The sequence below is a fragment of the Lasiodiplodia theobromae genome (genome assembly GCF_012971845.1).
Source record: "Lasiodiplodia theobromae strain AM2As chromosome Unknown scaffold_7, whole genome shotgun sequence".
NCBI lineage: Eukaryota > Fungi > Ascomycota > Dothideomycetes > Botryosphaeriales > Botryosphaeriaceae > Lasiodiplodia > Lasiodiplodia theobromae.
In genome coordinates, this window is record NW_023336563.1 from 254,375 (window position 1) to 282,057 (window position 27,683).

Consider the following 27,683-nt stretch of genomic DNA (forward strand, 5'->3'; position numbering starts at 1 on the left):
CTGTCTCTATATTGTTCTGGTATTCATGTCAAGTGGTAAATCGTAGCTATTTCTACAGCTACTTACATTACAGATCCAGATTACAAGCCTATATATCAATCTAAGCAAGATCCCATTTCTGTCCTCCTCTTATCCTGAGAACCTCAAAAGTATCCGTTCCTCAAATCGCTTTTTGTCTAGTATCTTACAGCACTGAATTTGATAATTAATTTCTGGTGGTATCAAAGGCATCCAGAAGCACGACTAACGGTTATACGCTCACCTTCTCTAAAGTTACTTTCCCGATATACCAGGAAGTCTTCCATCCCTTAAAACATTGCCTGAACATTGTCAAGAGGTTCTGGGCTTCATGAACTATCGCATTCCTGTCTTAGCTCGGTGAACGAAGTAGAGGTGAGATTTCCATTTTTGCTCATGCTAAAACTTTACAAATTATAGTACAGACCCAGTCGACTTTTCTATCGCTTGTAGTAAATGATAGTAGGAATTTCCCATCCTACCATCCCGAAGCCCTAACCCAGACATCCACAATCTTCGAGCTGTTCAGCTTATCGCTCGAGTCCACCACCAAATACCAGCCATACAGTGCTCCAGTGATGCATGCGTGATTCGGATAGATGCGGACGGTCTGCCCAACCTCCAGCGGAATCGGCGGCAAGCCTTCTGTCGTGTCTTCTCCAGAGGCTTCCCAGGCGAGGATTGCATGCTCCTGGCTGATCCTCTCCACAATCAACCGGCGACCGTGCCCATTGGAATCCAGCGAGGTGTACGATCTGCTCCCGACAACGCCCCATCCCTTGTAGAACGGACAAGGTTCCCTTCCCAGACCCAGCGCACCAACGGCCACAAGCGCCTCCGGCTGCCCCCTCTCCCCGTCATTGTAAACACTGCACACCTCCGCCACCACCGACAGCGCGACTTCCTCTTCCACCCCACCCAGCCCCGTCCGCGCATTCGTCGACAACTGCTGCACATCCATGACCGAGTACACGCCCGCATGCAACTCCAGCCTCGTCCTCAACCCCCCAGCCATCCCCTCTACCACCTTCCTCAACGCCTCCTTCAGCGCCTCCGACCCTCCCACCTCCCTGCCATCCCTCCCCGCAAAATTCTCAATCGACGTAACCTGCGGCGACGCCCCCACACTAATCACCACCTCCTTCTCCTTCCCCCTCTTCCCCAACACCCCCGCATTCTCCCTAAGCGCCTCCAAACACCCCTCAATCTCCCCCGCCAAATTATCCATCGCCGCCCCCGGCCCCTCATCCTTATAACTCAAACTACTATGCGCATAAACCCCCCACAACTCCGCCTCCCCCTTCCCCGCCGCCGCCGCCTCCATCCCCACCACCCTCTCCACCAACCCCCCCTTATTCAACCCCCCCGGCGGCAGTCCTGCGCGGTGGTACCCCGTATCAACTTTAACATAAACACCGGCGGGGAAGCCTGCCAGCTGCGCGAAAAGCGCGAGCGAGGCGAGCTGCGAGGGGTGGTCGAGCATGACGGCGACGGTGCCGGGGCCGAGGGAGCGGGCGAGCGCGGCGAGACGCGGGACGTGCGAGGGCGGGAGGGGGATGCCGTAGAGGATGGTGACGGGGTGGCGGCCGGCGGCGCGGAGGGAGTGGAGGGCGGGGACGAGGTGCTGGATTTCGGGGAGGGTGGAGGCGATGAAGTGGGCTGGTTCGGAGGTGGAGGAGGTGGTGGAGGAGGTACCGCCGGCTTGGAGGAGGGCGAGCTGGGTGGTCTGTGGGGTGTTGTTAGCGGGAGGTGTTTTGTGTTTGAGGTGTTGGGGGGAAAAGACTGACCTTGTGTGTTTTGACGTGTGCGCGGAAGCCGACGCCCAGGGCGCGTGTGGCGTCGAGCATGGATTGGCAGTGCCGCCGCGCGATGGCTACGTCGAGGATGGCGGCGGGCTTGGGGACATCGTTGATGTCTTTGCCGACGTAGAATTGGCGGAGTTCCTCGATGGGCGGGCTGAGGCGCTGTGGGATTGACATGGTGCCTTCCGGGTAGGGTGTTGGTGGGAGTGGTCGGGAGCTTTGACGCTTTGGAGAAGCATACTCAATTCAAGGAGCACTTCTTTATATAGACATATTTGACGGCTAGCTTGATGTGACTCATTGAGCACCTCTATGGCTCATGACGCTGTCTCCGGCTGATAGATTTACCAAAGGATCATTGGTGTTCTCGGCTAATTTATTAACCTGGCTATTTATTGATGACTTTTAGAAAAGCTGTAGAGTCTACTGAAGCCATTCTTCGTTCCAAAAATAGTATCGCAGCGTAAGGCAGGCTCAAGGATTGAAACTCCCGTAACCCTGCCATCGTAGGGCCATGATTCGAGAAATGAAATTCGTCTTCAGCGTGAAACCATGATACGCTCTCAGCTGACCTCAAAAATGAATTTATGCGGCGGAAGTCACAAGGCTGACCAATTGAGATGCCTGTAAGCAGCCATCATCCAAGTTCTTACGAAGGATTCTAAAACAGCCGAGTTTGACAGACATAAGGCTTCACCCCACCTCGTATCTGACCCAGTGCTCAAACATTTACCTCCCACCTCTTTTACCCACCAGCAACAACTCGACCATGGAAGAGACCGAGAGTACAAGCAATCAGCTATGCCACTTCTGCAGCCGCTTACTTCGCGAACACTGGGTACCCGGGGGCCGCCACGTAAGCCATCCAGCCTGGCGCGGTATAGAACGCTCAGCACGCACATGCAAGCTCTGAGCCGTTATATGGAGAGTCATAACAGCCTCCAAAGGGTTGAGGAATAGCATGGGTCTCCAATGGATGGAACGGAACAGGTGCATTAGACCACCGTTCAGCGAGTGGGCAAGTCTCGACATCAAGGGTGACTGTGACGAGGATACTGGGGCCTTGCTGAGGCTTCATGTCGTAGCCAGGTGCCCTGTATCGGGTCTAGAACCCGATTTCGTCGGTTCTTTGGAGTTTTACAGGATTGACGAGGTCCCCTGTAAGTATTTTGGTCGCTGGAAACTGTATGAACATGGTGCTGACCAGCGTACCAGGTATGAATCAGGGCGCATTGCCATCAAGCAGTGATTCCGAAGAGGTGTGGTCGCTTGTGGAAAACTGGATGCACACATGCCGAACCAAACACAAGGAGTGCAATATTGTCCCACCAGCAACGTGGAGGCCCACACGACTTCTGAACGTACGTTCTTCCTCTGGCCGCATCAAACTCTGTGAAGGGGATGACATACCGTATCGACCTGATTACGCTACTCTAAGCCATTGCTGGGGAGAAGGCGGACATTTGACGCTCAACAAGCAGACCGCAGCGTGTATCGGATCCGGATTGCGTGATGACGAACCAGATCCGACTTTCCAGGATGCCGTGCATGTCACAAGAAAGATGGGGTCTCAATATTTGTGGATCGACAGTCTTTGCATATACCAGGACTCCTTGGAAGACTGGAAGCGAGAGTCTAGCCGTATGGGGGAAATCTATCAATTTGCATCCTTCAACATCGCCGCATCAGGAGCAGAGAATGCGAAGGATGGTTGCTTCGCCCCGAGGAGAGTAGACACTGACCCTCCGGTACTCATACAAAGTGATGACATCAAATATATATGTGTAAGGCAAAATGCATTCTGGTGTCGCTTCAATTGGACACCGTTCAGCCTGCGGGCGTGGATCCTTCAGGAACGGTTCCTCGCCCCGCGGATAATCCATTGGGGTCTTTCAGAGATGGTCTGGGAATGCAACCATCATTATGCTTGCGAGAGATTCCCGCTGGGTCTCAAATATTCCGGCCATGAGTGGCCTAGTAGCCATTACAAAAAAGCCAGCTCAATTGTACCTTCCAAGGGTGACGCCAACGGTCTCACGCCCGACGAGTTTGAGCGGGTGGAGGAAGCGTGGAGAGTGTTCGTCGGCAAGTATTCGGTGGCGAAGTTGACTTTCGAATCCGATAAACCGGTAGCTTTGACGGGCATCGTCAAAACTTTTCGCAGCCTGTTCCGAGCTCAGTTTTTCGCCGGGCTTTGAGAGGACCACATGGAGCTGGAGCTTCTCTGGCAAACGCGCTTCGACTGGAAATCTGAAAGACGAATCAACCACATACCGACGTGGTCATGGCTTTCTCTGCGGGAGACTCCTATCTTCCCAGCCACGACTGGAACTTTTTCGGTGAACAAGAACGCCGTTCTAAAGCTGTGCCGAGTCATTGAAAAAGGAGGGACTGGGGATTGCGGTAATCAGTTTGATATCTCTGATGCTTTCTTAAAAATACAGTGCTCGCTCGCTCCAGCCGCCTTTCTGCATATCCCGAAGGATCATTGGGTTGGGCACACTTATATTCTTTGTTGGACAGCTCCTGAGCAGCCAGAAAGAGGTCTATGCTGTGCCTCATTCGATACGGTGGGGAATGCCCAGTTTTCTGGTATCTGGTGTATGCCCGTGTCCCAAGATACACACAGGTTAAGAGGGCTGCTTGTCGCAAATGGGGAGGATGAGCCACCCGACGCATACCACAGAGTTGGTGTTTTCTGGACCTTCTACAAAGAGGATATTGAGACCCTTTGGAAATCTTGCGATTTCTTCTCCGCATCGCAACAATCACCATTGCGTTTTTGACAAGATTTTACGCTACCACGCTTCGCATAAGGAGTCAGAGAACAGCACACACCCTTCTACAGCAGGAACAAAAAATCACATAGACTCCAACGCCGATAGAACAGAAGAGAAAGATTTGAGGTCGAGTTATTGGGAATGTGACGGGGTACCTCAGCATATCATAACCCTCAAGTGAACGAGCTCTAGAGCAGAATTCAGCCGTTTATATCTCAAGGAAGACTGCACCGGGCGTCTCGCTAAGTTTGATTGAGGGATTTTTCTCTCAATTTTCACATGGTTTGGTTCGAATTGCAATCGATATTTACAACATCTGTCTATCAGGCTTGTAATATGTCCTACCCCATCCATTTCACTAAAATTTCAGGTCATATTACTTGCAGACAAAGCCTTTCTTCATCAGCCCTTAAGCAATTGAGGTGGATCATCTCCGTTGTGGTCTAGTGGCTAGGATTTGCCGCTCTCAATTCGAGAGTTCTCTCACTTGTAAGTGCCGGCAAGGCCCGGGTTCAATTCCCGGCGACGGAATTCCTCTTTTGCTGTCGTAGCGGAGTGCTACGACTTCTTTTTAGCCTTGTTTGTTGGCGTGGAAGAAATTTTTGATGATGGTGGAGGTGGTCAGGGCCTATTGTGGACCGTGCGTCAGCGGCCCGGCGGAGCGGGGCGGGGCGGAGCATGGCAATTTGGTGCAAGACGAGAAGGGGCGAAGCAGCCAAGAGGACGAGCCTCGTTTTTGTATTTGGACCCTTGTCCTTGGGAAAAGGGGCTATGCCGTGTTGGACGCAGCGGAAGCGGGTGCGCGGCCCGCGGAATCCGTAGGTGGGGACAGATCCCTGCTACTCACTTTGTAGCCGACTCTTTTTTGACGCGTCTTCGCGTGCAGACGCGTCCCACTTTCCTCTGTCAACGACGCCTGCGTGCCGGCTGCTTTCGTTATCGTGGTGCCATCCAAACGTGCATCAAATATCTTGACCAATACTGAAATTCAGCCGAATTTACGGGCAGCCGCAAACACGCCATTACCGCAAGACCCACACTTCATCTTTTCCCCACTCAATCACAGCGTTGCGGTAGTCTTTTGACCAAGACCGGCCGCATTTAGAAGCCAACCCATTATGAGCAGAACACGGGAACCATCCGTCACGTACTTCGACCCCAATGGCGACACACGGCTCCTTCTCAAACAGGCCAACGGCAGTCCCGATAAGAAAACCTTTGTCGTTTCGTATAAGACCATGTGTCTTGTCTGCGACTCATGGGACCGAATTCTCAACCCGACTGGATATTCCAGAGAAACAAGGCACGGCCACACGATCTCGCTTCCCCACGACGATTGGAAAGCACTGGAGATCATCCTGAACATCGCGCACCTGCAATTCGACTTAGTGCCGCGCAAAATCGACTTCCACCTCTTACTCGAGGTGGCCGTCCTGACTGAAAAGTACGGCGCAACAAAGATTGTGCGGCCTTGGTACCGAAAGTGGATGAAGCATAACAGAAAGCTTGGCACCGAACCCGGTCATGAAGAGTGGCTCTGGATCACCTGGGCGTTCGGGGAGGACCAGAAGTTCGAGAAGCTCACGATGAAGCTCGTGCTAGAGCTGGAAAAGCTGCCGGATGGTCGATTCGCACGCACGTCAGAGGTAGTGCTGGACCCCAACGATCCGGAACGCCATTTCCCGCCAGGTATACTAGGTATTTCAGGACTTCATCTTGGATTTTCACTTTCAAATTTACTAAAGGTTCACCAGAGAGCATCTTTGAGACTCGGGAATGGATCATCAACTACCTTTTGCGAGAAGTTGACAACGAACTGTGCAAGTATTCCGATGCAATATCAGAGGGTGAGACGGTTTGCCAGAGAGGTGGGCATTTCGCTAAAGCATGTGACGCTATGGTCTATGGGTCGCTGCTTTCTGAGCTGCACAGAATTGGAATGCAGCCGGGCAATTTTACCTCTATAGAGATGCCAGTGAGCGTAAATGAGATTGCCAACAGGCTCCTATCCATAAAGGTGATCGTGCCAGCCGGGCAATACCGGATGGTGGGCGACCGTCATGACCACTCTAATTGTTCCTTTTGGGAATCGAACATCCAAGCAACATGTGACAATATTCTCAGTACGTATCCTGGGACTACCGTTCGGGACTCACACAGAGATCACATGGCGAAGAGAAAAGCCGAGCTGCTTGGACGCTCTACCGACCAAAACGAAATTCAACACGGTCAAAAGCGAAAACGGAGCGCAATTTTTGAGGACCCAGTCAAAGCAGAGTCCAGCACAGCGGCTTCAGACTTTCAAGACCAGGACAACGAAGAAGAGGAGGATGAATCGGAGGAAAGTGGCCGTCGAATTCTATACACGATCAAGGGCGAGGATGGCGAAGATCATGAACTGACGGAGGAATACGATGAGGAAGGCTAAGATGCTACTACATTTCAGCAATTGGATGAGGAAGGTGTCGAAGAGTATTGTGAGGAACGGGGGGAGGATAGCAAGCCTGTAGATGATGATACGGGACCTTCTTGCAACACGTGGACTACAAGGCACACATCACCGGAACGGTATTAATAAAACATGACCGAGGGCTGATTCTTGTTGGTTGCTGGATAGATTGGGGTCTTTCTGGGACTTTGTTATTCAGGGCTAGCGAGCGGTTGCGGGCTGTTTCGTAGTACTGAGACGAAAAGAGAGATATTGTTCCATTTCACTGTCCTTTTCTTTAGGCTTCTCCGTTCTTCTGCCTACCTCCGATCAAGCATCCCAACAACAGCCATTATCCGGCGGATCCCGGTAGAGTTGGTTGACTTTGGTTTTCAAGATGTACTAAGTCTAGCTTTGTTTCTGGGTTCTGCCATGTCGTCGATAAGGTAAGGCTTAGTGATTGAGCGAGGTGCATCTTTCCGATGTTCGGTTTCAACTTAGCGCCCACGGCTTCGGCACGACAATCACCGAAAAAGCGAATACGTTCGCGTTCGCATAGGCGGTCCACAGGACGTAGCGCGTTTAAAGCACACCCATGCACGTTATTCAGAGGAGTATTCGGGATCCGCATTCACCTTCTGTACCCACTTCCGCTGTATTTCTGGACCTTTGGCTGTCTCATCTCCGAACCCTACTTGCCCAATAGCGGCTTTGACGCCGACAGATAGGAGACCCCCCACATCTATTCCCAGAGCATAGCGCCAATAGGGTCGCGGATGAGGGCGGGAACCAAGCAAAGGTGTTTGCGACTCTCCTAGATGCCAAAAGGCTAGAGCCCGCGCTGGCCTTCCCGAAGGGGACTAGCGTTACTTAAAATAGAAATAAACGCCCTGGTTACGGGGGTCAATCTTACGACACTTGGGTAGAATGCTGCTGAAAGCGAGCACAGCCGCTTCCTTGGGGCTTGGAAGAGCGGTCTGTGGCTTGGTCGAGGCTCTGGCGCCTACTGAGGGATGCTGCTCTGGCAAAGATTTGCTGACGACGGTTGCAATTTGGTTATCACGATGCGGCGGTTTCACTTTGGATGGCGCTGGCAGCGGCTCACCCCTGAGCAGAGCCGATCATGATGGACGGGGCGTGTTATATACTTATGGTGTTCTGTCGGTTTGTTCATCGTTGTTGCTGCAGTCATTCCCTTCACTCCTTTTTCCCTTGCTTGGCGACATTCAAACAACATCACTCTTTCACGGCACTCTTTTCCCGGATCATCCAAATACAAGCGGCACGACTATTCTGCTTTTACATTCTCTTGCGGATTACAAAGAGCGACAAAACTTTCCAGGCTTACATTGCAGCCCCTTTAACATACACTTAGTCCTACCAACTGTACGTACTCGCTTTAACGCACAGCAAAGCGTTTGCTAATCAAAGAGAACAGAGAATCCCATATCCGCTACAATGTTCGAGAGTACCTTCCTTAACATCCTCATGTTGTTCCTTGCCTTCACCATCGGCATGGGCGCAATCTTGGCAACAGTACATTTCTGTGGCGTTGCTCGTAGGGGGTTAAAAGAAAAGAAAACTACAAGCGAAGTGTAGCAGGCAACCTGGAGGTGTCAATGGGGTGAAAAGGCGTTACTACGGCGATGACGATCACATATTTCCGTTTTCACAATCATGTTTTAATAAGACGGGATACGCATGGCGCAGTTGTATACGGAGGCTATTTTCTCCGGGAGTCGGATACTCATGTCGAGAGAACAATTCGAGCTTAAACATTGTCGAACCATGCCTTTGTGCGCCGAGAGAGCACACCTCTCAATATGCATTACCATACGAAATACGAATCCGAACCGTAACTTACCCCGGGTGGCTGAATCGCGGTGTGATGGACGGCTCACTTCCGGCATGACCGCTACATTGTGGGTTGGGATCGGAACATACCACAGCGGCAAAACTACACACGAGTGTAGTTTTCGGTGTTTTAGCCGTCTACGGAATCCATGTAGCTGTGGCTTGGGGCCCACTGGCGTTTGAGGGTTGCACTGCCGATCATTAAGACTGCGGCGCAGACATAGAAGATCTTCGCAAAAAGTAGATGAGTTGGCGGCTGCGCTCCCGCGAACTGCCGCGCTGAAGTTCCGCAAACGCCGCATGTAACGTAAACAAGACAAGCTGCTCGTAATCAATACCAGTCAAACAGAGAGTGATCAAGGCCAAAGGAGGAAAGGGAGCGGGGTGCTTGAGGAGCCAGCCAAAAAAGCCTGGACAGCCCGTGAGGATACTTTAGCTCAGCACGAAGAAGCTGGTAGTCAAGGCTTGGTGCAACTCAATCACGAGGGCGAAGATGACATTCAAGAAGACGATCAACGCGGGAGAGATGTCGAAGAGGCCAATGAAGTGTAACATGAGGATAGTCGGGAAGGAAGAGATGATGACTAATCTTCGCACGGTGAGGGTCAACCTGGAGAAGAAGACGGGCCTGTAACAGGAGAAGGGGAAAGAGAAGAGTGACTAGCAGTACTTCTGAAGTTAGTTAGCACAAAAGGGAAACTGAGGATCGTGCTGGCAGGCACCGGTAGGCCGGCTGCGTTTGCTACAACACGTTTATTGCCCGATTAGGCTTAGTGTAGTTTGCTTTGAACGCATATCGTTCAAACCCACCGTAGCTACTAATCGATCATCCTTCAACCTTCATCAGAAACCTATTATCAGGGTATTGAGGCGGGCACTACGGTGAATATGTTACACTTTTGTAGGAGTCAACGAGGAAATGGCTAATCAGGTAATCAATTGTCACTCGAAAATAGGCTCGAACTGTTGAAGTTCGCATTCGGGTTTTCGGAATCAATAGAGCCCGAGACGGAAAAGTGTAGCTCCGCTGGACAGCAAAAATTGCCATATTTCATTTAAACCTGCCTTGAACAGCCCTTACTTGAAGTCTGCTAATGCTGACCTTGTGGACAGTTGGACCAGATGAGCGGGGGGGAAGACCATTGACACAGAGACAGTTACACTTAGGGCCTTAATACTCAAGTTAGCCTTCCGCCGCGATACCCCTCTGTACTTTATTAGAAAATAATGGTTCGGATCTTGCTGCGGTACATCGCGAAACACGAATGATCCCTGTAAGTGGTGATGCAACACTCGGATTAAATATCGGACGCGTTAGTTTCGCGCCAAAACGCGGCTCCCCAACCCCTCTCCTCGCCACCAGTCATCGCGCCAGCGCCTGCCGCTTGTTCGTTCAGGCACGCCGAATTCTTCTTCTATACAACCACTGGCAATCTCTCACGATGGAATCGGGTGGCTCGAAGTCGAGCAACGAGCCAGCGGTGCTCTACTTCGACGAAGATGGAGACACGCGACTGTCGTTGACCCGGTGCGATCCCGAGCGCACATACGTCGTTTCATCAAAAGCCATGTCTCTGGTGTGTTCGGCGTGGAAGAGTATGCTTTCGCGCAACAACGGGTTCAAAGAGGGCACTCTGGTGGAAAGCAATTGCGCTATCCCGCTTCCAGACGACGACCCCGAAGCACTCGAGCTCCTGCTAAACATTGCGCACATGCGGTTCGAACGCATTCCCAAGACTTTGACATTTGATGACCTCCTCGCTGTCGCTGACTTGACGGAGAAATATGGGGCGGTCAAGATCCTTCGGCCATGGCTCAAAGATTGGCTCAAAGACATCGAGCACCTGGTTAAGGAGCCTGGGTATGAAGAGTGGCTCTTCATCGCATGGGCATTCGGAGAGGAAGAAATATTCACCAGACTGTCGAATCGTTTGGTCCGGGAGGTTCACCTCGTCAAGGACGGAGAAGAATGTATGACACCCGGCGGAATATTTCTGAATACATCATCAAGCGATGGCAGATTATTTCCACCGGGAATTATTGGTAAGCCTCAATAATGTGTTGCTCTATCTGAAAGATAATGGCTAACTACACTCCAGAGAACATCCTCGAACATCGGCTTCGTGCAATCGATGAAATGCTTAGGTGTTGCTACTCCCACATGGGCGAGTTCATGAATATGCATAGAAATGATCCGAGAAAATATGCATGCAAACATCGTTATTCTTGCGGGTGGGAAGTGGTGGAAGCCTGTGAAGCCTTGACATTCGGGTCCTTTGTGCTAGCATTCCGCAGAATTGGCCAACAAGAGGTCGGCGTTCAATTCACGCGGAAAAAGGTGACGGATGTGTTCGAAAGCTTTGAGGAACTTGAGAGATGTTTCCAAAAAATGCCGATTCGCAATCTCGGCAAAACCCCTCGTGCATCGAATGGCCCTGGCCACTACGACCATTCCCACTGCGCACCCGAGCTAATCCGGAACCTGAAAGATATACCAAGCCTTGTGGAACATTTATTAAACCCCGTGGACGAGTCTCACCGTAGCCACATGGAGCAAAGACGACGCAAGCTGAGACAGACTGTCCAGTCGGATTTGGAAAATCCCGATCAACCATGCTCGAGTTCAAGGAAGAGGCGCCGTCAATAAGCTATAGGAAGGTAATGAAACTCCATAACGCCTTCTGTGTCCTGTATGTACGAATGGTCTCCTAAATAGTGGGCCAATCATGTTCAATTGGCTCCAATTCGCCCTTTCCCCGGAATACCTCCAGGATGTCTGCTTGCTCCGGTAGCATATGGCGGTCAATATGACATCCTATCCGTGCAAGGCCCCTCCATCTCTCAAAATCTTTCGAATTACGTTTATCACCATGCGCCTCCTCCGCATGCTCCCAATGACCTGCATGTATCATTAGCCATTTATTTCTTTTTAATCACAGAAGCTGTTTTACCTTTCGAGAATGCAATCAACGTGGTAATCTTCTTGTTCGGAATATCGTACACCAGAGATACGATCGTCCCGGTTTCTGTGTTCACACGTATCAGCACCGTTCAGCTTCTGGATGAAAATTCTCTGCACCTGCCTTCCAACCAATTGCACTGCCACAGCTCGCCGGGGCGGATGCACTGGAAGCTGCAAGTCTGGTAATTGACGCGTCCTGCCATCGGACCGCCATGGATCTTGTAGACGACGCGGTCCTATCACGTCCTTATCAGCGCACCGCCGAACAACCCCTGGACGCCACCTTCCGCACCAATCACCACCATCACCTTATCACCAGCAAGGGCTTACCTCCATCTGGAACCAGATCTCGTATCTCCACTTCTCGGGGTTTCCGTGCTCGTCCTGGGCATTGTAGTCGTAGACCATGTGCAGGTCCTTGAGGTCTTTCTCCCAATGCGCTCTCGTCTGGGCGTTCATGATTTCGATTTCCCTTGCTCTTCTCTTCGCGATAGCCGAAAATGGTCGAGATCCTTATCTCTTCACTATCCGTATCTTTCAAGCGGCAATATCTTCCGATCCCGGTCGTTGAGGGAAGGCGTCAAGGTTTCGATGCGAGATAGACGATATATGTATGTATGTCGCAGATCCACGGAGTCTCAAGCCGTCCTCCCGCCACCAACGCACACATATATATACCAAGCTTCCCAACCCCTGGCGCCATCATCAGGCTTCCCGCAGCAATCCCGAGGACCCGGATCACGGACGATATGACGAAAAAGTCCCGCCGTAGGTTCCAGAGCACATCTCCTGACGTCACACGATTTTTTGGCCGGCGCAGGGCCGAAATACGGAGGAGCCTCGATCTCTCCCATTTGTGATCTGGCGCCGCCACACCCGCACGACGGCCCGACCGCCGCTCGAGGAGGACCCGCTTGCCAACAAGTGCCGAAATCTGGAGCCGAACTCTATTGTCACTCCACGGGGAAAAAGAAAAACGTCGTGTTGTTTCGTCAGATGGTGCGGTGTTTTTTTTGCTTCGCTGTCGTCGGAAGGGCGCAGCGAACTCGGCCGAACGCGACACCGAGCTGAAAAAAAAAAAAGCGCAAGCAAGGGATGATATTCGGATCGCGTGTTGAAAGAGCGACGGCCGTTGCACTATCTGGACACATGAGAGGCGTGATTGAGCATGTGGTTGAGGCTACCTGCGCCGGACACTGACTCGTTTCCTTTTCTCGCGATGTCTCGCACGAGCGCTTGACGCAAAATTTTGCGACCCTTCACCGCAGCGATGCAGGACGCCAGCACAGGTCCAACACGACTGCCTACAATGATATCAGAAGCCGCAAGAACAACAACGCAACCTGATGACAGAAGTCAAAACGTGACCACAAGTGGGACTCAGCAACCATGTGTCCTCACAAGGTGGAGTCAATCGTCGGGTCGCCCACCAGTCGAACAATCACAGCTCATCAACCACGCGCAAACCTTCATCGAACCAAAATATAAATTACGAGAATCTGAGAGATACCTGTTCTCTATATACGTCATCATTATAGTCATCATATCTACTGTGTACGTTAACCACCCATCCCTCAAACCGCCCCCACCGTCCTCACCTCCTCCACCCTCGCCCTAACCGGCTCCTTCGCCTCCGCCCCAACACCACCACCAGCACCGCCCTCCTTCCTCACCCTCTTCTTCCCCTCATTCGACTCCGGCGCTGGCTCCGCCGGTCCCGCAACAACGACCCTCGCCCCCACCGGCCTCACGCGCTCCCACACCTCCCTCACCTTCGCCGCGCCAACCTCGCTCCCCGCCACGACGACCTCCCACGGCCGCTCGCGCGCCGCGAGCCCGAGCACGACGCCCGCATCGTCGCAGCGCGCCAGCAACGCGTCGACGGCGTGCTGCTTCCCCTCCGCACCATCGCCATCCCCCTCGCTCTCCAGCACCACGACGACGCTGCCCCTCGCCGCGTGCGCGAAAACCGCGGCCAGCGCATCGTCCATCCCCCCGGCACTCGTCGCAGCCACGACGAAGATGTGCGCGAGACGCAGGCGCGCGGCGTCGGCCGTGACCTCGACGGTGCGGTGCGGGTGAGCGTGGAGGGTGCGGGCGCGGGCGAGGCTCTCGCCTGCCGAGGCGTCGAGGGGCGTGTAGACGAGGGTGCGGTGGGAGGCGCCGAAGGCGGATGCAATTGTGGTATCATCAGGGCAGCCGACGAGGGCGATGATTTCGGGGTGGAGGGAGGAGGCAGGGTGCGGGGGGCGGAGGGTGGTTGGGGGTGGGGCTTCGATGTCGGTGGGGAGGGTGGCGGTGGTGGTGGTGGTGGTGGGAACGGGGGTGGCTTCGTCGCTGTCGTCGGTGGAGATGACTTTGCGCGTCTTGCCCCAGCCGAACGAGTCCATGTTCCAGACGGCGTAGAAGAGGACGGTGATGTTGATGAAGGGGCCGCAGAAGACGTAGAGGCAGCAGCCGGCGAGGTACTGGACGCGCTCGCGGAAGGTGCGGGGCAGCCAGAAGGTGATGCAGAGGTAGTAGGTCAGCGGGGTGACCATGACCGAGGCGAAGGCGAGGATGATCCACCACGGGACGACTGGGAGAAAAGTTAGTGATATGCTGGCGAGTGGGGTTGTTGCTGGCGGGGGACTTACCCAAGATGGAGTGGATCAGACTGGCCAGGCTGGCGAAGATGAAGACGTTGAGAGCCCAGGTCATGCAGTTGGCGAAGGCGAGGATGCGCTCCCACCACTGCACGCCGGGCGCCTTGAAGAGGAAGAGGTCGTTTGACGTGGCGCCCAGCGTCCAGCGGCGGCGCTGCGACAGGAAGACGGACCACGACTGCGGCACGTCGGTCATGGCGCGCGCGCGCAGCGCCTGGCGCGTCTTGCTCTGCGGCCGCGCCGACAGCATCAGGCAGACGTGGTTGCGGTCCTCGGACGCCGTGGCCCGGATCTGCTTGATGATGTTGTCCGCCGGCGTCGGGCAGTACCCGAACAGCTCCACCAGCACCCGGTCGCCGCACGTCTCCTCGCAGATCTTGAGCAGCTGGCAGCAGCCGGGCAGACAGGACACCTTGTTCGTCACGATCGACTGGTGCAGACGCCGCAAGCCCTGCGAGATGGTGTACTCGGACGACTGATACAGGCTCCAGGGGTTCCAGTTGCGGTTCTTGAAGTCGACGGCCACGTAGCCGCACACGCCGACCGTGTTCGGGTAGTGACTCTGCTTCAACAGCTCCGAGATGCAGTCGTCGGCGAAGACGGTGTCGGCGTCCATGCCGACCAGGTGCGAGACGTGGTCGATGCCCGCGTCCTCGCCCAGGAACATGGCCATCTCGGCGAAGAAGGCGGGCCGGAACAGCATCTGCGGCTTCTCGGCCCGCGTGTTGTACTTGTACAGGAACGAGCGCAGCGCGATCAGCCCGTCGCGCTTGCCCTGGTTCTGGTGCTTGATGATGCAAAAGTACGGCGTGCCCTTGTAGCTGCCCTTCTGCACCGTCACGTCCATCGGCTGCTGGTCCCACGCCGTGTACGCTTGCTTGACCACCTTGCGCTCCGTCTTCTCGACGAGGATGTCCTCGAGCAGATACTGCGCCGTCGTCTTTTCCATTCCCGCGCCGCGCACCCGGCCGTCGCAGATGATCATGATGGCTCTCTTGTGGTTTTCCAGGTGCTTCTGCGCTACGAGAGAGTCGAGTGATTTGGTGCACTCTTCCAGATTCTCGTTGTAGCAGGGCAGGAGGAGAACGAGAGATTCAGGTGAGGTGGGCATGATGACCTTTTCCGGGAAGATGCGGTGCTTGATGGTATGGAAAATGATGGAAGCGACCATGATGCAGTTGAGGGCAACGGTGAGTGTGATGAAGGGAAGGTACACGTAGTAATAAGCCGGCCACCACCAGGTGGCAAAGATGAGGATGAAACTAACCGGCGTTAGACTGTTCTGACTGGGTGTTGAGAAGAGAAACTCACTTTGCACAGACCAATCCACCCGTCAGCAGCAGCTTTTGCTGCGTGATCATGCGCCGGCCCAGTTTGCTGAACTCCGGAGATTGTGCGGGCCGCGTCTTCGCAACCATCTGGTTGCAACAATCCGCAAGTGCCTGGAAGCGTTCTTCTTTGGCAGAAGCCACTCCCGTGATGGTCGCCACATCCTGCCGCGACGAAGCTGCAGAAGGCGTGCGCGGGTGAGATGCCAGCGGATTTTGCAATTGATGGCTCGGATGCGGCGCTGGCACCGTAATTATCTTTCTCGGCTCTTCAATGGCAAGAGGAGGGATCTGCGGAGCTGGCTCCTCGTCTCTCTGGATCTCTTGGTGAAGCTGACTTCGCGGATTCGGGACTCTGGCAGGAGAAAGATGCCGCTTGCGCGGATCAAATTCAGGCTCAGGCTCCGAGTCCGCGACGGACGACGGGCGTGTTGAGGTGCGGGTGGTCTGCCATCCTGAAGAAAGATACTCGTCTGGGGAAGACACAGAATCATCATGGCCCGAGAGAGATGCAGAAGATGCAGCTGAAGAAGAGCCCCTTGTGTATACAGGGATGGGATATGACAGCTTGGGATCGGCTTCAAGAACCGGGGGCCGCCATGTCAAGGCGGAATCGGGAGAGCGAGCGGAAGGCATTGGCAACGATTGACTGACCAGCAGGTGCTTGGTCGACGAGATGAAGACCCGGTGTCCCAAGAGGAGCAGCGCAAGGACAGTCCGCCGCCGCCAGAATTTTATAGGGTCAAAACTTTTTTGGCCAAGGAGACCAGGTGGGCTCTGGCAGCCGGAAGTGGGTGGAGGGGCGAACGAGCTTCATGGCTAGGACTCAGTCTGCATCCAGCCACCGCTGCATTGGTGCCTTCTGACAGCACTACTCGGAGCTGAGCTGACGGGTCACGGAAAGGGCACGATCATGCGCCGAGACAGCATCGCGAAATGCTGGGCGAGTGGGCCGGGAGGTGGCTTGGAGCAGGTGGCAGCTGCAGCTGCAGGCCAAGAACAGCAGTTGGTAGCCGTTGGGACGCGTCGGGAGCCGTCCAGCCACGTTCGTTGCACCACGTTAGCAGCCGACCGGCTTGGCGAGCTTCTCTCCGGCGCCGATGGATCCCTGCCGGAGAAACTGCAGAGCACGCGCTGCTATTCTTGTCGGACTAATCCGCAGCTGACCCCGCCTCCCCTTTCGGCCAAGGTTGAGAATTTCCCGTCCCTGGCGCTTTGCGTGCTGGCTGCTAGCGATCTCCTCATATGACGTGCAGCACAGGGGTCTGCGCACTATTGACAGATGCATATTGCATCCGCGCCAGGTCCACCGCCGAAGCCTCAGCCGCGCCCTTCACTTGGGAGTCAGGCGTTCGGATATACGTAGTCGAATACGCGTAGGAAGACATATACATTTCGCCATGGCCGTATCAAATCGCCCTCACTCTCCACACTCGCCTCGTCTCGTTGTTTGCTTCCAACATGCTGTCCATTGGCCTCGCCACCTCAATTGTGCTCCAGCTGACCCTGCTTGCCGCCGGTCGGGCTGAGGCTGGCCCAAATGCCGCGGAGCTTGGCCATGCAGGTAGCCTTGTGTCAGGTACAAGGTTCCCGCTCGCGGCGAAAGACGTAGCCGCTGCTTCTCCACCAATCGACCTCGGGCTCGATCGTCGCCAGAACGCGGGCGACAGCTGCGGGCCGACCGCCGGAAATGCCTCCTGTGGCGCCGACCTCTGCTGTTCTGCTGCTGTCCGTCTCCAATATACCCAAATGAAAAGCCCGCCGGCTAATCAGCGCTTCCTCTGCAGGGCCTTTGCGGCACCGGCCGCGACTTCTGCGACGCTCCGGCCTGCCAGTTTGAATATGGGCCGGCCTGCGATGCGAACGCTGTGCCGTCCGGGGAGAACACAACCTCGGTCCCGAGACCCAAATTTGGCAGCGTGCTGTGGGGCGGCGGCGGTGTCACCCAGTGCAGCGAGCCAGGTACCATCGCAATCACGTACGACGACGGCCCGTACATCTACACGTCCGAGTTGCTGGACATCCTGAACGACAATGGCGTGCCAGCCACATTCTTCATCACGTCCGTCAACCTCGACAAGGGGGGGATCGACAATGAGAGTACCGACTGGCCTGACATCCTGCTGCGTATGCGTGACGACGGCCACCAGATCGCCAGTCACACCTGGAGCCACCAGAATCTGAACGACATCACCAGCGCCCAGCGCTTCGATCAGATGGTCAAGAACGAGATGGCCTTCAGGAACGTGCTCGGCTACTTCCCCACCTACATGCGCCCGCCGTACAACACCTGTCTCAGGACGGCCGGCTGCGTCGACGACCTCGAGACGCTTGGCTACCACATAGTGAGTTTTTGCGCCGCCAATATTTCAATCTAATATATTCCTGATCAGCCGGTGCATAGATCAAGTTCAACGTCGACACCCTGGACTACGCCAACCTGACCCCGGACACGATCCAGAACTCCAAGGATATTTTCTCCAACGCCCTGGCCGGCGGGGATCCCGCCACGTCCAGCTTCATCGTCGGCAATCACGACATCCACCCGCAGACAGTGACGAACCTAACCCAGTTTATTATTGACGAGGGTAAAGCGCAGGGATATACCTTCAAGACGGTCGGCGATTGCCTTGGTGACCCCAAGGGCAATTGGTACCGCGACCCCGCGACGGGGAATGCCATCTCCGCCGCCGCTGCTGCTGCCAAGAGGGCGGACTCCGCATCATCCAAGAACCTGGTCGTCGCTAGAGCTGCTGGAGCCGCGTCCGCAGCGGCTGAAAGCACTGCTGCTGCTGCTGCATCTGCGTCGGCGTCTGCTACTGCCGAAAGCGGAAGTTCTGGCCTAATTGCTCTCGGGAAGAGGCTCGGTCTCACCGTTAGCCTCGTCAACGTCGCGTTTGCCCTGTTGTAGACTAGTGGTGCCGAGTTACATACATTACATTGCTGCGTGCAATGGTCACGTCTTTTCTGCTAGTTTGGTTCCACGTGTACGCGGATGGCTAGACTGTTGGAAGCACGGGCGCGGATGATTGGATAATAACTTAATTCGTAGCGCTGGGAGGAATCCTGGCATGCTGCAGCCTCAATATTCATCACCTTTTTTTTCCAAATACTCAGACCTCATCGCTGAAGAAAATGAGGTGATTCTTTGCTCACCGCTCCGCAGACGTGTCGTCAGCTCTATAAGCTAAGGGTCGGTGCGTTTCCCCGGACGGCTGGCTGCTTTGATTTTTGCCGGGGATATTAAAAACTCGGTAGACGAGCAGAAGCGTTGCTGGGGGTGACTGGGGGGCCTTGCTGCAGGTGTCCCTAAAGAGGAATCTGCGGAGACGGTTCTGCGGCAGTGATCGTCATCATTCGGGCGGCGGCTCAACTCCGATCCAACGGGTGCATCTGTTTCCCCCCGTACCCGAGCGAAAACAATGGCTTGTGAAAATTTGTTTTTTTCTTTCTACCCAATGACTTGGCAGAGCACACGTCGTGGGGCGAATGTGGGCAACGCACAGTTGGGTATTCTCGTGCAGGCTGGAGGATGCAAAGCATCACACATACATATTCGCCCACATTTTCGTCGCATCTGAGAGGCTTTTCCTGACGTATCGATCGTCAGCCCCCACCGGCGGATGCGTACAACAATACGAGACGTCGACCCCGCTGGCACTTGTTCGACTCCAAACAATACGAAATGGCCACCCCCGCCGGCAGCCCGTTAAGTCCGGTCGATTACCCGCCCGTAGTCCCCAATAGCAACACGGCAGCAATCCTTCGGTCCGCCGATCCCCCTCTGCCAGGGCCAGGGGCTGCACGCTGACTGGCCAGCTGACTTAGGCGGAATTTGTATAATATAGATTCGCTCGGGATCTCTATACGCCTTAAATTTTTCCCGCTTTGGCGCGTGCACGAATTGTCCGCGTGCGGAGACGGGACAAGGGTGTTTTGCGTGTCTTAACGGCGGCGCAATATGCCGGATCTGCTGAGGCTCGGCCGGGGGATTTTCCATTCATCAGCCTTGTCGATGGCGCGTGAACCCCTTCTCTCTGATGAAATTAATGAACGAGCAGCCGACACCGGACGCGAGATCCATTGCAGAAAATCCCAGCGTTGCGGAAGGACGCGGAGACGCAGCTGCCGTGTTGCCTTGTTACGAGGGTAGCCCCTGGGATGTCTACCTCTGCGTCCTTTTCCCGCCGCCTACCGAGCTAGCCACGCGCGGGCGGGAAAGGCAACAGGTTTCAGGTGACTTGGCGAGGCTTGGCTGCAGGCGCGAGCTGCCGTCTGGCTGACCGGGGGGGGTTGCGAGTTTTCGTAGACATGCACCCCGCCGACCACGAAGGGGAGCTTAACCGAGACACAAGCATCTCGAGCCAAGCCTTTTCCCCCGCCAATTACTGCTCTCCCGCCCCTTGACTGTTCTTTTCCGCTTCGTATACACACGTCCCTCCCCCCCTGGCCCTAGCTCCGCTTTTTTCTTAGCTGCAGAAACTACCAGCCTTCCGCCGACGACGTTTCTCTCTCTTTCTCTTCTGACTTTTCTCCGCCTCTCTACAGCAAACCCGCTGTGGGGCCTGGCTCTTCTTGGCTTGCACCCGTCGTGCACGCCCTACGAAACTCCTTCAGGCCGCGTGCTGCTTGCTATATGCAGGTCTCTCAGATGGCGCTACTCACTAAAAGGTGACGGGTTCCGCCCAGCCGTGACTGACGCGATCATCGGCTGGAAGCTTTGCATCATTGTGCCTGGACTGCTCCTCATCCCCCCATGCCGTCCCCGTTTCGGTGTCATCCATCCAGCAGCCAGCATCAGCAACCCGCCGCACGGGGCTCAGCTACCTGCGGCTCAGCCCAGCTTTTTCCAATATTTCTTCCGCAAGAGAAGGAGGGAGCGAAGGAAGGCCCAACCCGACGGCTGGATCGTATGCAATCGGCTCTAGCGGGATCATGTCACCTCACTGCCACTTGTCCCCATCTCCGGAGGGCGGGAACGCGCGGGCTCGGGGCTTGAGGGGTGTGGTAGCTGATGCAAGCGTGTTGTCGACGTGGGAGGATGCATTGGAATTGGGCACGCAGCTCTCGGCGCAGCCCAGGAGAGACCAAGACAGTTGCTCCTTCCCTACCAGCGTGGCCCAGACATGCTTTAAAAGGTCTGAGCCCAGCGCCGGGAAAGCGACGAGGAAGTGTCTGATTTGCGTCTCTCGCTGCATTTCTATCTGTGCGGTGTCTCTGCATGCCCTATCTCCCTTGCTCCTTTCATTTCTATCTTGATACGATCGTTTCCCGCATCACTTCTCCCCCCTGAACACTTGTAAATATGCTCCCCGAACTCCCCACCCCACCAGCCAGCGTGGCTCCACCGCCTCCCTGTGACCGCATGCAAGACTCAGTCGGCGTGTGGAGCTCTCTGGGGCCCTCCAGCACCGCCGACACACCGCCGCCAGAGTCAGTGAACGAGGAGTTCTTCCACTCCGCCTCTGAGCTCGAACCACTCACACCCATCTCCGCTTCCGAACCGCCGCTCGTCGCCGTCATCGGCGTGGGCTACGTCGGCCTGCACCTGGTGACGACGTTCGCGGCCAAGTTCAGCGTACTGGCGTACGACGTGTCGAAGGCGCGGTTGGAGAGCCTGGCGGACGACATGGCAGCCTACCCGTCCGTCACGCTGACGGCCGACCCGGCGCAACTGGCGCGCGCCACGCACTTCCTCGTTGCGGTGCCGACGACGCTGCGGCCCGAGAACAAGCGCGAGATCGACACGTCGTTTGTGCGCGCGGCGCTGACGACCGTGGGGACGTATGCGCGGCCCGGCGCGACGGTTGTCGTTGAGAGCTCTGTCGGCGTGGGCATGACGCGCAAGCTGCTGGGGAACTTGATGAGGTCGCGCAATCTGAAAGCTGGGATGAGTCCTGAGGTATGTTTTTTTCTTGCTGTCACTCGGTTCCTCCCTTATGTATCCCCCACACCCCACCACTCTACCCGACGACCACCCACCTCAACCTCCACACCAACCACTAACCTCCTCCGCCCCCTCCACACAGCGCGTCGACCCGGGCCGCACCGACCCCCCCGTCTCGACCATCCCCAAGCTCATCTCCGGCCTCGACGACATAACGCCGCACTCGCTCTCCTCCATCCACGCCCTCTACGCCCGCGTCTTCGCGCACGTGGTGCCCGTCTCTAGCCCGGAAGTCGCCGAGATGACCAAGCTGTACGAGAACTGCCAGCGGATGGTCAACATCGCGTACGCGAACGAGATGGCCGACGCGTGCGCGGCGCTCGGCATCGACGCCTTCGAGGTCGCGCGCGCGGCGGCGACGAAGCCGTTCGGCTACGCCGCGTATACTCCCTCGCTCGGCGTGGGGGGACACTGTATACCGGTGAATCCGTATTACCTGCTGCAGAGCTGCGCGTTTCCGCTGCTCGAGCAGGCGGCGGAGAAGATGTGGAGGAGGCCGGGGGAGGTGGGGGATCGGGCGATGAGGGAGGTGTGTGCGCGGATGAGGAGGGGCGGGGAGGGGGAGAATGGGAGGGGGAGGGAGAGGTGGCCGCGGGTGTTGGTGGTGGGCGTGGGGTTTAAGCCGGGGCAGAAGGTGTTGAGTTGTAGTCCCGGGATAGCGCTGATGAAGCATCTGTTGCAGGAGTGGGATGTCGACGTCGTGTTTGCGGATCCGCTGGTCGGCGAGGAGCAGGTGCCGTTCGCACCGAGGCTGGATGTCGAGAGGGAGTGGAATGTCGAGGGGCTGAGCGGGTTTGACTTGGTCGTCGTGGCGATAAGGCAGCATGGACTGGACTTTCGGGTGTTGGAGCAGTTGGAGGAGGGGGTGGTGAAGTGGTGCTGTGCATGATGTGGTGGATAGATAGATCGGGTCTCTCTCCTTTGGAATACTTTTATTGTCTTTCTACGTACAAATAATCTTGCAAGTCCTGAGTATATCTAGTTCAGAGGAATGCAAAATCTTCCGTGGCTTAGATGAAGCAAAGTGTAGTCTATTAGTTCAACCATACAGCCCCTCATACCCAGCCCGGAGCAAGCTCCCCTCCCCCTTCTTATCCGCGACCCCGGTCCAATAAAACAAGCCCCCCAGCCCCCTCTCCCTCACATACCTCGCCTTCTCCCGCACCGTCCTCGGGCAATCATAACTCACCCACTCCTCCGCCTTACCTTCCTCTCCACCCCCACCACCACCCACCCAACAACTCGCCCCCCAAACCTCCTCATCAACCACCTCCTCCGCCCCCTCCCTCGGCAACTCCCTATACTCGACAACTCCCCCGGCCTCCCCGCCACACCCCACAAACGCCTCCCCCGGCCCCCGCACGCCCAAAAACGACCGCCCATAAACCGGCACCCCCAGCACCACCTTCCGCGGCGGCACACCTTTACTCAGTACATACTCGACCGCCCCATCCCCCGACCTCTTCGCATACGCATCGTACGGCTCGCTTCCCGCGAACAGCCTCGCGTGGTGCCCCGCGCGCCCGGCCGTCCAGGACCCCGCAAAGTCATACGCCATCAGATTGACGTAGTCCAGCACCTCCGCGACGGCAGCCAGCGGGATGTTGCGCAAACACCACTCCCCCGCCGGCAGCGCCGCGCTGAGGACGTAACGCGGCGCCGGCAGGGCATCGCGTAGCGCGCGGAGGAGGGCGAGGAAGTGCGTGCCGTCGGCGGGCGAGGCGGGGTGCTCCCAGTCGAGGTCGACGCCGTCGAGGGCGTGTAGGTGGACGAAGGCGGCGAGGGAGGTGGCGAGGGTGGTGCGGGCGGTGGGAGAGGAAGCGAGGACGGGGAAGGGGGCGGAGCCGCTGCCGCCGCCGAGGGAGAGGAGGAGTTTGAGGTGTGGGTGGGTGGTGGCGCGGAGGTGGGTGAGGGCGGGGAGGCAGCCGGGAGGGCCTGGGGGGATGGGGTGGTGGAGGTCGGCGTGTTCGTCGAGGTGCTGGGTGAATTAAATTAAGATAAGTGATGTAATGTGGAGAAGGGGACTTACGTAGATGGTACCGTCTTCTCTTACGCTGTGGTGTGTTATTGCGGGGACTTTTTGGTGTTCTTTTTTCTTTGGTGTTTGGTTTTTTTTTTTTTTTTTGGTGTTTGGAGTCGCTTACCGTATGAATGCGTAGTACACGTGGGTTATGATGTCCAGGTCCATGCACGACGGTGGCTGTTTCCTGTAGATCTTCCAGCTGGGGTAGTATGCGCCGTGTACGAACGGACGTTGCTCCGCTGGCACGGGCCTCATGGGTGCTGGGATAGAGCAGTCGGAGGGCGCGATGGCTGGTGTCATGATGGCCGTCGTGTTGATCGTCGGGCTGGTGGATCGTGCGCGTGCGTGTCGGAGCGCGTGGTGAGTGTGAATGGTATAAAATGGTCGGTACAGGTTTCGGGAGCGTGCAGCTAGAGGATGTGGATTCGTATGAATGAGCTTGGCCTGCAGGCACGGCTGTGGCTTACGCAATCCACTCAAAGTCCGGAGGAGCGGGGTTTCACATATGCATGCATGCACGGCGGGAAAGTACGTACATCCGCTGCCCTAGGATTTTTTCGGGAGTAATCAAGCTCGTGCTACAAACCACGCTGTGCAATCGTGGCGTTTTCGATTCATCGGACCACGCGAAGAGGCATATATGACGTATTCCTGCACCTCTGCAAGCACCGCATTTGTGTTTCAACGTGGCTTTGCCGCTTTTCGGCAAGTGCTCAATCTGTCAAGCCTCGGCACGCGTTTGGTAACGTCAGTGTACCTGAATTTAGTTTATATGTTATCGTCTGTACGAACCTTCGCATTGACGTTCCAAAAGAAAGTACAAGATGCTGATCTACATCCGACAACTTCGGGTCATGACCCTTGGCCTTGGGTTTCAATTCTGGCACTTTCCCGAGCTCACAGAATTGGCACTTCGAAGCATGACTTGCACGAAAAAATGTCATTCGATCAGTCTCATCTTGCCGAGACAGCAGTCGATGCAGCGTGACTGCCGCGTAAACATACACATGTCTTGCGGTGCTACAAGCAACGGGAAATTCCGCTTGTCTCGCCACCAAGCTATCATGAACGGAAATTGCCAGGAACCGGTATGTGAGCTTCGCTTCTCTTGCACAACTTCTACCATTGGTAATCTGGGTGTAACAACGTCCGAGATATTCTGAACTCGCAAATGTCTCGCTCTCAACCGTGAGAATAATGATCAAAAAGAAAAGGTGTCCGCTTCTCACGCATCGTCCGGCATCCAATACAAGACTTCTGAAAAATCAAGGCTTTGCCTGCAGCTATGAATGCTATCAACAATTGCATTGAACCTTTTCCTTAACCAGAGTACTATCCAGCACTGGATGGGCTCTCAATCAATTCTTTCCGCTCATACTTGAACGGTATACGTCAGAGCGGAAGCCCGTAATAACTACAACACCCTCTCTATGTACTTGACAACTCTGTGGCCCTTTCCCTTTTCCAGCCTTCCCTATTCTCTGCTGGTAACTCTTGAACTGATTCTGCATGGAGCTCCCGAGGCGTTTCATCCATACCTAGCTGTGTTGTCGGATGAGCGCGGCGTCTTCTTCTCCTGCGGAGCATCAGGAAACCTCCGGCACAAGCAGCAAGAATTAGGAGGCCGCCAATCGAAGCCCCAACGCCAATGCCGGCTTTGGCACCGGTACTAAGGCCAGATGATGATGAGTCTCCGTCGTTCGCAGCCGCAGAGGAGGATGTTGTGCTGGTGCTAGTAGCGGTCCCTATACTTTCTAAAATGCTGGAGGTGGCGGTGTTGTCCCTGGTCGGCCAGGTAGGGTCGTCGGAAGCGCGGCGCACGATGATGCCGTAGGCGTAGGCAATTTCGCCGGCGCTGATAACCGTCGTGATGGCGGCCGTCTTGATCGACGAGCCCGACGAGCTGATTTCATAGCTGCTGATTTCCGTGGTCGTGGTTGCTGCAAAGCTCGACGTGCACGCGAGCTTCTGGTCGGAAGCGCGGGTCTGACGACAGCCCCAAGAGCTGGAGGGAAAGTGTGTGAGTGACGTTTCTTCTTTTGAAAAATGTAATGGAAGTCATATCCGTGAGTGTATGTACATACGTGGGGCAACATGTAGCTATCGTCACCGCTACATTGTCGATTGTTGCAGTTTCTCTGCAGGCGTCACTGTGTCCTGATGGGCAGATCCCGGGGGAGTAGTAGCTAGAAGGTGACCAGTCGTAACTTGTCGGTAAGCACGTGGATTGCGATGTGCCGGGCAGGCCCAAATTGATCCCGGTTAGACCTGACTCTGCTTTGAAACACAAAGAAGAGATACACTCGGGCGCAGCCGGGGTGAAAATGGTTGTCAAGGGCCCTATATTTACTGACATGGTCGGCCGAGAATCGATCAAAGAGCGGAAAGACGACGCACAAGACAGATGAAAACCTAGAAATGTGTAATTCTGCAAGACTTGCAGAAAAGATCCCTTATGACTAGAAGCCTCAGCTCATCTCACCACGTGCGACTGTGCCTGAGCCTGGATTGAGCTGACCTGCGCCAATCCCTCATACTCTTTAGCAGGGGCACAGCAGATCTCATTGGTGCGGTGCTTATCGATTACTTGGCAATGCTCCCTTGGCAGCCGGCCATCCGTACACAACCCAGTAAACACCAGCCTCCATTGAAGTGTCCATACCTCATGATTGGTCCACTTTGCAGCCTTGTCATCCCCACTTTCTACCTGATTCCTGCCCCGCATCGACTACAGACACCTCAACCCCCTGCATTGTAGGCCAGATGTATGTAAGCTGCTCATCAGCCCTATCTGGGGAAGGCTCTAGTACTGATCTCCACTAATTAATCACGCGCATCGCCCGCTACGCGTATTCATCATTTACCTCATTCGTCTAGTCCACGCCCTACTTTCAAACTGTTTTCGTCCTAACCCACTCATGTCTGCATTTAAAGTACGCCATACTCATGCATCTTAAGCAGCAAATTTCTTAAAGAGATTTGAATAGAGACCTGGAGCTGTAGGGCCTCCCGTGTTCCGCCCAGGTTTTCTTAATTCTCACAGTGCGCTCATTAACACGTCCTGAACTGCCAAGAACTTGGTATTTAACTTTTGGTACTACACTGTAGCTATGCTGAGTCTACATAAATCATTGCCTTCTAAAACATGTGCACTTCTCTACCAGACTTAAATGTCGCAGGGAGGAAATCCTGATCCGCATTCAAGTTTTCTACGGCCGGCTGGAGCTCTTTTGGAGTGTACTTCAAGACGGCAGCGGTCAACTGTTTGTCCAAGATGTCGGCCCTCAACTCGTAAAATTTCTCGCGCAAGGTCAGCGTCGTCAGCTGCGCCGCATTCTGCACCGCCGTCATGCCCAAGTCGACAAGATGCCCCAGCGACCCGTCGGCCGCAGGATGGGCCCCCTCCGCATCATCTCCGTGGCTAAAGATCAGATCCCTAGCCGAGCACATGGCCCTACCCTGGAGGTAGTCGCGGAGGATGTAGCACAGCTTGCGCTTCTTGCGGTTCATGTAGGCCACCCAGACGTTGATGAGGCCCGGCTCGGGGATGGCATCGCTGAAGTCGATGCGGTCCGTCGAGATGCGGTGGCCGTGGAAGTTGTGCGTCGAGCCGAGCTCGAGCGAGCAGAGGAACCAGTTGGCCCCCTTGACGTCCGAGAAGCGCGCCAGCACCCACTCGCCGGCGATGGCCTCGAGCGACTCCTCCTGGATGAAGGCGATCATGCGGCTGACCTTCCGCTCGGCTTCGGTGTGGTGGGCGGCGTGCTTCTCTTGCTCCTCGTGCTTCTCGTCCAGGCCCATGATGCGATCGCCGCGGGTGATCTTTCCATTGGCCGTTTTGAGAGGATCATCGACTACCTTCTTCTGGATCACTTGGGCGATCTTGAGCTGCTTCT

The 27,683-nt window shown here is 55.4% G+C and overlaps 8 protein-coding genes across 8 annotated transcripts; 4 read left to right on the top strand and 4 right to left on the bottom strand.

Moving 5' to 3' along the window:
- Positions 1 to 496: 496 nt before the first annotated feature.
- Positions 497 to 1,997, bottom strand: LTHEOB_2744 (uncharacterized protein; the record flags this gene model as incomplete). Its single annotated transcript, XM_035511590.1, has 2 exons — positions 497 to 1,744; positions 1,806 to 1,997. The coding sequence occupies 2 exons, from the start codon at positions 1,995 to 1,997 to the stop codon at positions 497 to 499; spliced, it is 1,440 nt and encodes a 479-aa protein (XP_035363470.1).
- Positions 1,998 to 5,718: 3,721 nt separating this feature from the next.
- LTHEOB_2745 (Nuclear pore protein) lies at positions 5,719 to 7,028 on the top strand (the record flags this gene model as incomplete). The annotated part of the gene is made up of 3 exons (XM_035511591.1): positions 5,719 to 6,289; positions 6,355 to 6,447; positions 6,868 to 7,028. 3 exons carry the CDS (start codon positions 5,719 to 5,721, stop codon positions 7,026 to 7,028), a joined length of 825 nt encoding a protein of 274 aa, XP_035363471.1.
- Positions 7,029 to 10,324: 3,296 nt separating this feature from the next.
- On the top strand, positions 10,325 to 11,059 carry LTHEOB_2746 (Nuclear pore protein; the record flags this gene model as incomplete). The annotated part of the gene is made up of 3 exons (XM_035511592.1): positions 10,325 to 10,853; positions 10,903 to 10,925; positions 10,982 to 11,059. 3 exons carry the CDS (start codon positions 10,325 to 10,327, stop codon positions 11,057 to 11,059), a joined length of 630 nt encoding a protein of 209 aa, XP_035363472.1.
- Positions 11,060 to 11,829: 770 nt separating this feature from the next.
- LTHEOB_2747 (Phenol acid carboxylase) lies at positions 11,830 to 12,303 on the bottom strand (the record flags this gene model as incomplete). The annotated part of the gene is made up of 3 exons (XM_035511593.1): positions 11,830 to 11,908; positions 11,962 to 12,080; positions 12,175 to 12,303. The coding sequence occupies 3 exons, from the start codon at positions 12,301 to 12,303 to the stop codon at positions 11,830 to 11,832; spliced, it is 327 nt and encodes a 108-aa protein (XP_035363473.1).
- Positions 12,304 to 13,418: 1,115 nt separating this feature from the next.
- Positions 13,419 to 15,907, bottom strand: LTHEOB_2748 (Glycosyltransferase family 2; the record flags this gene model as incomplete). Its single annotated transcript, XM_035511594.1, has 3 exons — positions 13,419 to 14,422; positions 14,481 to 15,751; positions 15,801 to 15,907. 3 exons carry the CDS (start codon positions 15,905 to 15,907, stop codon positions 13,419 to 13,421), a joined length of 2,382 nt encoding a protein of 793 aa, XP_035363474.1.
- Positions 15,908 to 17,278: 1,371 nt separating this feature from the next.
- Positions 17,279 to 18,728, top strand: LTHEOB_2749 (Chitin-binding type 1 protein; the record flags this gene model as incomplete). Its single annotated transcript, XM_035511595.1, has 3 exons — positions 17,279 to 17,545; positions 17,605 to 18,162; positions 18,222 to 18,728. The coding sequence occupies 3 exons, from the start codon at positions 17,279 to 17,281 to the stop codon at positions 18,726 to 18,728; spliced, it is 1,332 nt and encodes a 443-aa protein (XP_035363475.1).
- Positions 18,729 to 21,122: 2,394 nt separating this feature from the next.
- On the top strand, positions 21,123 to 22,653 carry LTHEOB_2750 (UDP-glucose dehydrogenase UDP-mannac protein; the record flags this gene model as incomplete). Its single annotated transcript, XM_035511597.1, has 2 exons — positions 21,123 to 21,719; positions 21,847 to 22,653. The coding sequence occupies 2 exons, from the start codon at positions 21,123 to 21,125 to the stop codon at positions 22,651 to 22,653; spliced, it is 1,404 nt and encodes a 467-aa protein (XP_035363476.1).
- Positions 22,654 to 22,803: 150 nt separating this feature from the next.
- LTHEOB_2751 (Glycoside hydrolase family 18 protein) lies at positions 22,804 to 24,042 on the bottom strand (the record flags this gene model as incomplete). The annotated part of the gene is made up of 3 exons (XM_035511598.1): positions 22,804 to 23,742; positions 23,794 to 23,818; positions 23,909 to 24,042. 3 exons carry the CDS (start codon positions 24,040 to 24,042, stop codon positions 22,804 to 22,806), a joined length of 1,098 nt encoding a protein of 365 aa, XP_035363477.1.
- Positions 24,043 to 27,683: the final 3,641 nt, after the last annotated feature.